A 10,492-nucleotide genomic window follows, 5' to 3' on the forward strand; every position below is an offset into this window, starting at 1 on the left:
TCCTCAAGTCAACAACAACTACCTGAAAATTTCAAGTCTTAACCGAATATCTCGACTTAACTAACCATCAATTCAACTAATTATTAATCCGTCTCATAAAGAACTATTTCGAATTCCTGTCGAATTCAAAAAATGACCTAATAGATAATACCAACGTCACTACAATAACAAATTAAATTTATAAATTACTACGAATAATACAACTTGTAATCTTATAACCAAATATCTTATATTCACCGTTTAAATAAATAGTTGGGTTTTCCAAAATTCGATTAAACAAATGATCCCCAATTAAATACTCTCACTACATTAAGGGGTTATGCGCAGTTAGAATTTTCAAAAAATCGTTTTTTTTTTTTTTGCATTTTCGGAATGTACATATATTTGAGTATATTCTCTGAAAATTTGAAGTCAATCCGATAAATATTTTCGGAGATTTACCTGAATTTGTAAGGCCACGTCAGAGCGTTAGAAAGTAGGGTCAGTAAGAACTGGACGAGCAGCTGCATGCATGAGGCGCGCTACCTGAGACCCTTTATTCTATTGTTTTCTTGTAGAATACGAGTATAATAGTCAGATATACTAAAGACTTGAAGGTCACGTGCAGTTATATTATAACCTAAAAAAAGTGTTTCGTCAGTCTAAATTGTACTGCTAAGTGGTAAAGTCGTGCGTTCAGTTTAAACTTACTAGTGAATTTTATTTAAACATTAAAAAAATGCCTCGAAGCTAGGGATCCTGCACAAGGTCCCTCTTATGGCCCTGGAATCGATGATACCATGTAAGTTTAAAAAAAAAAAATTTACCTATGTGTAAACTACTTCTGAAACTTTAAACGCGTTTATCTCAAAACTGTCATTTCAGAGTCGGTGAGCAAGATTTCTCAGAGATGGCTCAACTAATCGGGCTGAAATTTTGACACAATCTTTTTAGATACATTCTTCAGGTATTGAACGAAGGAATAAGATGTACAAAATTTTTTACTATTTTTTTTGGACAATTTAAAGCGAAAATTTTCATCGAAAACTAAAAATTTTTTTCAAATAGCCGCCATTTTGTTAAAAATGAAAATTTTGTTTATTCCTTCGTTCAATACCTGCATTTATCTATCCTTTAAAAGAATTCACCTTTTTTTTTTATTTCAGATAATCCAAACCGACAAAATCGTGCTCACCGCCGAGCGCCTTTTTTTGGATGTCGTTCAGGACATCATCTGCAGAGGCGGTGCATATCAATATTTTGACACGAGTAATACAAAATTATATTCTTCAAAGTGTGCTCTTTCAGAATTACTATTACTTGTACTTAGTAAATAAAAGCTGTGTCCACAAAAAAATCGTAAAAAAACCTTATTTTTGAGCCTCGCAACTGCGTATAACCCCTTAATGTGGCGTGTGGGACAAAACACAGCTGTTCTGAACATCAATCTGGCCTATTTGGCCCGCGTCGCGTCGTCCCCTATCGCTTGGACCAGGATTTCGTCGAGCTAAATGGGACGGGAAGGGATTAATTTTCCTATTTTCCTTTATGGGTTTCAGATCCAACATGCTGCTACGCCTGGAACTCGTGGTATTGGGGGCACAGATAATGTCTCTGGGTTACGAAGCCTTTGCAGGTGAGAATAAACGCACCTTGAACAAATTGAAATACCGTATTGTTCCGAGTACAAGCTGACCCCCAATTCTGAGACAGTAGTTCAGGGCGTTTTTTCTTAGTTGTGCGCACCTAAGACGGGTCCGCGTACAAGACGAGAATGATTTTGGCGGATGCTGTTGACGAAAAGAAAACCTCGGCTTATATTAGTAACAATACGGTATTGTTTTCCCCCTTGGATCATTTCTTCGATTGCCAAGATCGGCATGAAATTGAATTGAGTGAAATAGTTTTTCATCATATTTCTAAATAGTGTCGGGAGTACGTGTTTTATTACTTTGTTTCTTCTCTGTCACTTAATTCGCACATAGAAGAAAAATGGAATAAAGAAATAAATAGTAGGTACATACTAGCTGTCGGAATCTCAGGACGCAGTTATGTGAGGCTATATATAATTGACAAATTCCCATGGACGTATTAACTACGTGTGATATTTTTTCTGACGAAATGTGGTCTATTAGTAGTGTTTTACTCTACATTTGCATACAGAGACGGTGATAACGGCTGCTGAGGAGGGACCCGCGTCGTTCATGGAGCCAAAATTCATCTCCGAAAGCGAGGCAATTACGGACCGGAGCAAACACCCCTGTCGACGAAGATGCAGGGATGGAGAGCCCTCCATGGAATGTCGCTACGATTTTCGTCTCGAGGCTTATCACACCATGAGCAAAGCCTGCTTCGACTGCTTCTCAAATATAACCGACTGCTTCAGGCAGGATTGCATTCCGGCCGACGGCGTGAAGCGATCCCTCGTCGTAGTCAACCGGCAGATGCCAGGACCCGCGATCGAGGTAGGCGCCATTCCTCCTTGAATCTCGAGAAAAGTAAAGTATATATCAAGATAATGCACAAGGCTCGACCGATTACCGATAACGCATATCTTTTTATTAATTCCTTTGACATTCATTCAGGTCTGCCTGGGGGACAGGATAATAGTTGACGTCCACAACATGCTGCCCGCGGAGAGCACGACCATGCACTGGCACGGACAACACCATCGCAGCACTCCCTACATGGACGGCGTACCCTATGTAACGCAGTGCCCGATTCATCCGGGAGCCACCTTCCGGTATCACTATGTCGCCGCCACCTCCGGGACCCACTTTTGGCATTCGCATTCCGGTGAGTACGGGGGATAGACCCGGTCACCCATGTCTTATTTCTTCTCAAATCTCATCGACAAAAAATTCTGTGATTTGCAGGATTTCAGCGCGGCGACGGTGTTATCGGCCCCCTCATAGTCCGCGTTCCACCTCGTCTGGACCCTCACTTTAAGTACTACGACTTAATCGAGCACACGATGATCGTCATGGATTGGGATCACAAGACCGGCGCCGATAAGTTTCTCGCTCACCACCACGCTGATGGTGACAACAAGCCCGTAAACCTTCTGGTGAACGGCCTCGGTCGCCACAATGGTGTCAAAACTCCCCTCGCCACTTTCGTCGTGAAAGAGGTATGTGTTGACATAATTGACTCAGCGTGTGGGTTCATGTGCATGCAGCTAACCGTTTCGAACTTCTTTCAGAGCGTAAGGTACAGATTCCGTGTGATAAACGCCGGGTTCCTCAACTGTCCAATAGAGATCTCAATCGACAATCACACCATCTATGTAATCAGCACCGACGGAAACGACATCCAACCCGTCGAAGGTGAGTTGAGGGAAAAATTTAGGGTTTCCACCTAGCTCATATATGTAGATTACAACGTCTAATTAACCCACACGATCGATTTCAGCCGAATCGCTAGTTACCTACGCTGGGGAGAGATTCGACTTTATCCTCCAGGCAAACCAGAAGCAGGACAACTATTGGATTCGGTTCCGGGGCCTTATGGACTGCGATGAGCGGTTCACCAGGGCAAACCAGGTAGCAATACTACGGTATATGGGAGCGCCCGAGGTCGAGCCAACCGCAACTGTGTCTTACGAGCGAAATGTTTCAACCTCAACGAAAGCGTTGGTGAGCTCATTATCATTTTCGACGAGCAGCTAAGAATAATACTTCTTCGGAAAATTGACACGTAATTTATGCATCTCTTATCTGCTCTGCAATAGCAAGTCAATGCGCTGAATCAAGGCATGGAAAATAATGCGACGATCAGCATACCGTTGCTGTATTCTCTGGATCCCGACGACGAGGCCAACACCAAAGATCCGGATTACCAGTTCTATATTTCCTACGATTTTTACGCAAAAGATAACCCCCATTTTCACCGGAAAGATCTCTACGGCTTTCACAAAGGTAGTTTTTCATCACTCGTATTCAAGAATAATTTATAACCAGATAAATTACACTGAACTATGAACACACGTGCAAGTGTCTCCCAAGTGACCCATTCCAGTATCTTCTTATCCAGAGATATAATCTTTCTACCTTTTTAGTGATAAACAACAGTCAAAGGGTATTTACGCCCCAACTTAATTACATATCAATGAAACTACCGGAATTTCCACTGCTCTCACAACGCGAAGCGATCCGGCCTGATCAGTTCTGTAACGAAAGTAGCGTTACAAATTGTGAAGATAACTACTGCGCGTGCACTCACGTTCTCCAAGTAAAATTGGGAAGCGTGGTGGAGCTCGTTCTAATCGACAAAGGTAAACCCACGGTTTGATAAGAGAGTACTGAGTTCAGCATTCGGGTTTCAATCCAACGACTACAATAAATCTTATTTTCAATCAACAGGTTTTACCTATGATGCAAACCATCCGTTTCACTTACACGGTCACGACTTCCGAGTTGTCGCCATGGAGAGGGTTGGGAAAAATGTTACAGTTGATGAAGTTAAGAGACTAGACGCTGCTGGTCTTATTAAAAGAAAGCTCAGTCAGGCCCCAATCAAGGATACAGTAACCGTTCCTGATGGAGGTTACACGGTGGTCCGTTTCCACGCCAACAACCCCGGTAAGCGACTCGAATGAACTTTCAAGAAGCACGGAAACCTTATACTGACCGATGCACAAGTAGATTGAAAGAGAATGTTATTGACCATTTAACAGGGTATTGGCTCTTCCATTGCCACATCGAGTTTCATGTTGAACTTGGGATGGCCTTGATATTCAAAGTCGGTGAGCACGAGGACTTTCCACCGGTACCTGACAAGTTTCCACGATGTGGAAGCTACACCCCAATTGGACCTCCGGAAGCAACTACGACGACAACGGCGGAGACGGCACAAACGACGGAGACGACAACGGAGTTGATGACTACGAAAAAATCATTGACCACGCCAACGACGACGACGACCGCGATGTCAGATCTCACCGAAAACGAGACTGTGATCAGAGAACAGCTCATCATAATTCGATGGCTTTCTTCGGTCGTTCGCGATTTGACGATGAAGGCCAGTTCAGCGTCTTCAACCAAAGAAATTTCTATTGTTAAGATCGTTTTTTCAATAGTCACACTTTTACTTGCCAATAGTATTCATCGATAAAATGATCACCGAATGGAACAATTGAATGATGGTTTTCGAGATGTGACTTTTCACAGGTACGAATTTGCAACGTTTTCCGTTACCTGTAGCAACGATTTAAACGACCGAACTTATTGCCATCTGAAATATTTCTAAAGTCGCATTTTTAATTCGTTACAAGGGCGTAATGTTCTTCTTTTATCACGACGGGAAATGACGGTTAAACTTGTCTAAAATATATCGGCGTAGTAGACGTAATTATCTTCTCCTTCGGTGATACGAAAATTACATGAAACTTCTGGTTATACTGATACTAACAGGTATTACAATCTATAGGATACAGAAGGAACACATGAAACGAATAAAACGGAAGACAGAGAGAGTCGTATGTCGGGAATGAAGAATTCGACGAGTTATTAATTTATAATTTAATTTCCAACAGGCACTGTATGGACGGCCAATTGTTTATGCCTTGATTAATATCATAGCCACGGATATTCAAACACGCGGTTACTTTAACTTGGGACGCAGGAAATCGCGTCACGTAACTCCCGCGTACCATCGCTTCCCATACTAAATTGGGTTATGATAATTTTGTAATATCAGCGATACTAGAAATAGGTTATACGGTGCGTGGTGTATAATGATCTGGATATTATATAAGTGTAAGCATACTGTATATACTTATTACTGTGATACGGATATATTTATGTGTTGGCAAGTACTTAATTGATACGTGTCAAACATAAATCGTTAATCGACAATAGGATCTTTATACGGAAGAGTTTTGCTACAGTATTTGTGAGAGTGCGCGTGTGTGTGATTTTTTAAAAGTATTTTTAGTGTTAGAAATAACGTGTGAATGGAAGATCTATAAGTATTTGATACGATTCTCGTGATTTACTACTATTATAGGACAAAAGGGACCAACGCATTTTGAACACACCAGTTCGTCGCATCATATTCTTGCCCTGCATCACATATACCTAGGTATATTAAAAATAAAATCTATGAATGAAGTACGAATAATTGGTTTCTCTATCACGTGTGTAAATAAATTGCGTTGTGCAGCAACAAGAAGTCTAGCTTATCCCGATTGTTGCAGATAAAAATAATATTTCGAAGTCTATGATCTGTAAAAGATAACATAGAAAGTCAGGAGTGAACATTAACGTCAAAGGAAATGCCAGTTCGTGAATTATAACGGCTGCAATTAGTCATTTTTCGAAATAAAATAATTCTCAATTAAAGTACACACCTGCAATTCTATCGCGTTCTTTTGTTTGAGAGAGTGTGTGCAGAAACGTAGCGTTATGCGTTAGCAGGAAGGAGATTGGTACAGAAAAAGAGTGCGGTACAGGGAATGAACAATGCGGTGGAAAGGGAAAGGATAAGAGACAGAGAATCAGAGAGAGGAATAGGGAAGTAACAATTGACACAACGGTCCAGAGAGAGTCAGTAGGATGAATATGGCGGCAACAGAAGAGGTCAAGAAAAAATCACCGATCTAATTGGAAACTCCGGACGGGTATTCCCCAACGCCCCCACCACGCTGCTTACGCGCGACAGGTCGGCCTTCTCCATAGTATCTCAGCCACTTGCCGGCAGTTGTCGTTTATACCTCGGCAAGCGCTGGTCAGCGACGTTGGGCTGCAGATACGTGGAGGGTCAGGACAGTTGCATTGATTCCCAACGTAGATCGAATTATAACGAGTTAATTTGTTGCAAAAACTCAACTTTCGACGTAACCCATAAATATGGCGTGTCAAGCTCTTGGACGGTGCCGCATCTGCGCTCGCAAGCACAAAATTGCCATCTACGGAAGCGAAGAGAGGCAGCATATCCTCATTGAGAAAGCCAACCTGAAGCTCATTGTGAGTTGACATTTTTCAATTTTCTATTTTCGCCGTCTTTAACAATGATCAGAGCAACTATCTAAACAGCATTTTTCGGTCAGAAAATTGACGTGCAAAGTGTAGAAAAATTAATCTTTCCACTTTGCAGATTTTGAACACCGTATGCGCAGTCTGCATTGCGAAAATCGAACGATTGATAAAGAAGATAGATCCGGATCCGAATTTCAGCGACGGCATCGAGCATCAGGACAACTGCGAGACAAAGCCTAATGTAAACTTGCAGTTGCCGCAAGAAGGACCTCGGGAAAGTAGCGAAAAGGTGAATGAGAACAGTGAGAAATCTGCGTCTATCAGATCGACAGCGAAGGAAGTCGCATCTCCGTCCCATGCCGAGCCGAAGTCTGAAGCGTTTGAGGGTTCGTCCGTAATATGTGATGCATGCGTATCGTCTGAAGTCAGAAATATCCGTCACGCGAGTCCTCAATGCTCCGGGGATTTCCCGTCGGCGCTAAGCCCGTCTCTTCGTCCTTCCGACGACCACCGGCGATCAGGGGGTTCACAAGGAACGAAAAGAGTGGTAAACCCATGTTGCAAACGCCTTAGAAATGACCATTCAGATATTGGCGACATGGCTGATGAAACAATTACTCCGGAAAAGTCACGGAATGCGTCAAGAACACCCGCGAGTACCGCCGAGGGGAAAGTGAACAGTTTATCGTAAGTTGGACCACGATCGAAAATCATACCGATTAGAGATTTCAAGCACGCTGAATCATTTCTAATATTCATAGCTTTCCACTTTTTTCTTTTTCTTTCATTTCTTGACTTGTTTCGAATAGGCCGGCTGGACCTCCCGCGTGTGCGATTACCGTCAAAGTTCGCGGCTCGGACGGTAGTCTGTTGAGCGCCAAAAGGCGGGGCCGTTTCTTGTGGTGTGAATTTTGTCAGAAGAGGTTTACACATGCAGGCGACCTGAACAAACATCGCCGGAAGCACACAGGGGAAAAACCGTACGAGTGTAATCAGTGCCGACGGAAGTTTGCGCACGCTTCGAACTTGGTGAGGCATCAACGTGTTCATTCCGGCGAGAGACCGTTCGTCTGCACCAGATGCAACCGAACATTTACCAGGCGAGATAAACTGACTGTCCATGTTGCAGCGGGACGCTGCTAGGCGCCACGAACTATCTGAGTGGATAATTTACAGGTTAGTTTTGTAATCCCCGCCGCGTTATCGAACGATCTGAATGGAGGATTTATAGATTTTAGTTCTGTAATCCTCGCCGCATTAATTACAGTCGTCGTACGGAAATCGACGGCAATCGTGAAACAAGTTCTACAGAGGAATTATACCTCGAATTGTGCCGTCAGTGAGGAACTTATGCATCAGTGTCTAGAGCGATCCTTGCCATCAATAGTACGCAGAAAAGAGTATTATTGTTCGCAATACGCGATCACAAACAAAACTTTAAATAACCAACGAGCTTATTGAGCCGCAAAAAGTGTGACGATTTCGTACATCTATAAGCATTGTCAAATTTCATATATTGTCGCAAAGCAAATACGATTGTCGTGTTTCAAATCACTCTTTGCCTCGCGACTTTAAACTACGCGTATCCTCACTGCTGGAGATATTTGAAGTTCGTTAAGCAAGAAACCTAGTTTTAGAAATTACCTATAAGCAATATTTCTTAAATAAAATATGGTGTTATTAAACTACTATGTAAATACATAAATTTAACAGGAAGGGATACTGGTAATTCAATCTCAACAGGCAGCCTTTAAAGAAAATCAATATATTAGTCGTACACTTAACAATAAAGCGTGTGAGGCTTGTTATAATAGCCTTATTATATGCACTATATAGAAATTGAAAAGTGATGACATTACAAAATTTTTACAAACATAAGGATTGCAAATGGAATAGCTCATGATGAAATTGGGAATTGAACCCTGTGAGTTGAATCCTAATTGTTTTTATTGACCGAGCATAAAGTTTAATGCCTTAGTATTTTATGTTCCAAGCATTTGAAAATATACACCTATAGGTCTTTGATGCTACAAGTAAAACTGCAGATTACATATTAGGATGATCACGAGATCAAGGACGATATCAAAGTAAATGATATCGTCTCGGAGTAACAAAATCATTACTAAACATTTGAGTGAGTTTCTTCCTTTGTTCCAGGTATGCAAATGGTGTAACAAGCATTCTTTTGCAAGGGCCTCTGCATAGGATGCGCGAGTAATTTAGCCATATTGTCATGGAGCTTCGTGGCATTTCTTCCAACTTCTAGGATATAAGATAAATTTTTAGCGTCCAGAGCTGTGAGCTCATTATAAACTTCCTCGCACATGTTCTCGCTACTTGGCGGTTCGTGAACGAACAAAGCATCCAGTACAAAGTATGGATTATCTGACAACAGCTCGAAAAATTTATTCCCTGTTCGAAACCGGGGAATGCAGTTTGACCGCGAGTAGATTAATATAGCCCTTGTGATGAACGAGGGGATTTCATTGGACTCCGTGTATCTTGGCAAATCGGTGTGAGTGATAAGAGCTTCAAAGACTTGGCTCAGGTCAAATGAAGTGTCATCTGTATTCAGTTTCTCTTCCACAAGGGAATCTAGGGTATTGAGGACAGTTTTGATGTTGGCGGTAAAGTCACAAACCCACTTGATCGACTCGGAGCATAGAGTCATTATGGCAAACTCATGGTTTCGATTGATCATCGACTTTGCACCAACAAAAATTTCAACAACTCTTTTGATTAAAAACATAGGCATGTAGGTAGCTCCTGTTCCTAACTTGAATTGGGTGCAGTCCTTTTCTTTGGTAATGTCAATTATCAGTACTATTTTCTCAGGCAAATTAATCTCTGGCAACGAGCGCACCATATCACTTTCGTCAGTCTTACATGTTCCCACTTCCTTCTTCACGTCCTGTTTATTGTGATGTTGCGTTGGCATAGTGGCGGCGAGATGGTTTTCGCGGATCGACGTTAGTGGGTTAGTCAGCTGCGTAGCCTGTCTCGCACCACTCACAATGTTCTCTATCGTTGTTACAGTCTGAAACCTCCGCGCCATCGACTGTATTTCATCGTTTGAATCCTGATTATCTATCATTTTTCACTACTTGGCAACATTCAACGATTATAACCTTGGCTGTGTGTCACACGTCAAACGCAGTCATATGCCAACAATAATCCCAACTGATGCCATGACTGATGCAAACAATGCAATTTGTGAAGCCCAGGTCGTGGCGGTCATGGGATAAAGAACAGGATAGACGAGAAAGTGTGAAATAAAAATTCCGTCATCTTGCGGTAATGCGAAAAACTAGCAGCACTTATGACGTCACGCCGGTTCAGGCGTCAAGCTACGACGCATTCCCAACGCGATACCGTTGTGTGACGTCGCAACAGCACTCTCCGATAATTCCATAAGCGAGACACTAAATCTAATAGTGAAGACATGAGTTTATTACGTTGACTGAAGTATGTGATACTGGAACGAGTGCAGCCTATGCACGTTACTTGTGCTTGAAGCTAGTACGATCTTGACGCAC

At 42.1% G+C, this 10,492-nt stretch overlaps 3 protein-coding genes across 5 annotated transcripts in view; 2 read left to right on the top strand and 1 right to left on the bottom strand.

The window, feature by feature from the left end:
• LOC124302207 (laccase-1-like) overlaps positions 1-6,092 on the top strand; it is a 21,417-nt gene extending 15,325 nt beyond the window's left edge. For both annotated transcript variants that reach the window (XM_046758104.1, XM_046758103.1), the window contains 10 exons: positions 1,539-1,615; positions 2,143-2,444; positions 2,565-2,775; positions 2,856-3,109; positions 3,182-3,305; positions 3,391-3,614; positions 3,710-3,896; positions 4,037-4,252; positions 4,341-4,559; positions 4,655-6,092. In XM_046758104.1, coding sequence (XP_046614060.1) covers positions 1,546-1,615; positions 2,143-2,444; positions 2,565-2,775; positions 2,856-3,109; positions 3,182-3,305; positions 3,391-3,614; positions 3,710-3,896; positions 4,037-4,252; positions 4,341-4,559; positions 4,655-5,091 — 2,244 coding nt within the window. In that variant the 5' untranslated portion in view covers positions 1,539-1,545 and the 3' untranslated portion in view covers positions 5,092-6,092. The remainder of the gene's footprint in view (positions 1-1,538; positions 1,616-2,142; positions 2,445-2,564; positions 2,776-2,855; positions 3,110-3,181; positions 3,306-3,390; positions 3,615-3,709; positions 3,897-4,036; positions 4,253-4,340; positions 4,560-4,654) is intronic.
• A 151-nt stretch (positions 6,093-6,243) lies between these two features.
• On the top strand, positions 6,244-8,663 carry LOC124302225 (zinc finger protein 696-like). Of its 2 annotated transcripts, XM_046758154.1 has the most exons (4): positions 6,244-6,944; positions 7,075-7,643; positions 7,766-8,132; positions 8,224-8,663. In XM_046758154.1, the coding sequence occupies exons 1-3, from the start codon at positions 6,828-6,830 to the stop codon at positions 8,097-8,099; spliced, it is 1,020 nt and encodes a 339-aa protein (XP_046614110.1). In that variant the 5' UTR covers positions 6,244-6,827; the 3' UTR covers positions 8,100-8,132; positions 8,224-8,663. The 2 variants fall into 2 exon arrangements, with proteins under 2 accessions (XP_046614110.1, XP_046614109.1); XM_046758153.1 differs by having other exon boundaries at positions 7,766-8,663.
• Positions 8,664-8,710: 47 nt separating this feature from the next.
• On the bottom strand, positions 8,711-10,211 carry LOC124302226 (BRISC and BRCA1-A complex member 1-like). The gene has a single exon (XM_046758155.1). The coding sequence runs from the start codon at positions 10,048-10,050 to the stop codon at positions 9,079-9,081; it is 972 nt and encodes a 323-aa protein (XP_046614111.1). The 5' UTR covers positions 10,051-10,211; the 3' UTR covers positions 8,711-9,078.
• Positions 10,212-10,492: the final 281 nt, after the last annotated feature.

The sequence above is a fragment of the Neodiprion virginianus genome, chromosome 4, assembly GCF_021901495.1.
Source record: "Neodiprion virginianus isolate iyNeoVirg1 chromosome 4, iyNeoVirg1.1, whole genome shotgun sequence".
NCBI classification, from domain to species: Eukaryota; Metazoa; Arthropoda; class Insecta; order Hymenoptera; family Diprionidae; genus Neodiprion; species Neodiprion virginianus.

Excerpts from the sequence above, each read along its gene's own strand:
- LOC124302225 (XM_046758153.1), top strand. The coding sequence starts at position 6,828 with ATGGCGTGTCAAGCTCTTGGACGGTGCCGCATCTGCGCTCGCAAGCAC. Across the intron at positions 6,945-7,074 it reads AAGCCAACCTGAAGCTCATT|ATTTTGAACACCGTATGCGC; the intron begins GTGAGTTGACAT and ends TCCACTTTGCAG. Across the intron at positions 7,644-7,765 it reads GGGAAAGTGAACAGTTTATC|GCCGGCTGGACCTCCCGCGT; the intron begins GTAAGTTGGACC and ends TGTTTCGAATAG.
- LOC124302226 (XM_046758155.1), bottom strand. The coding sequence starts at position 10,050 with ATGATAGATAATCAGGATTCAAACGATGAAATACAGTCGATGGCGCGG.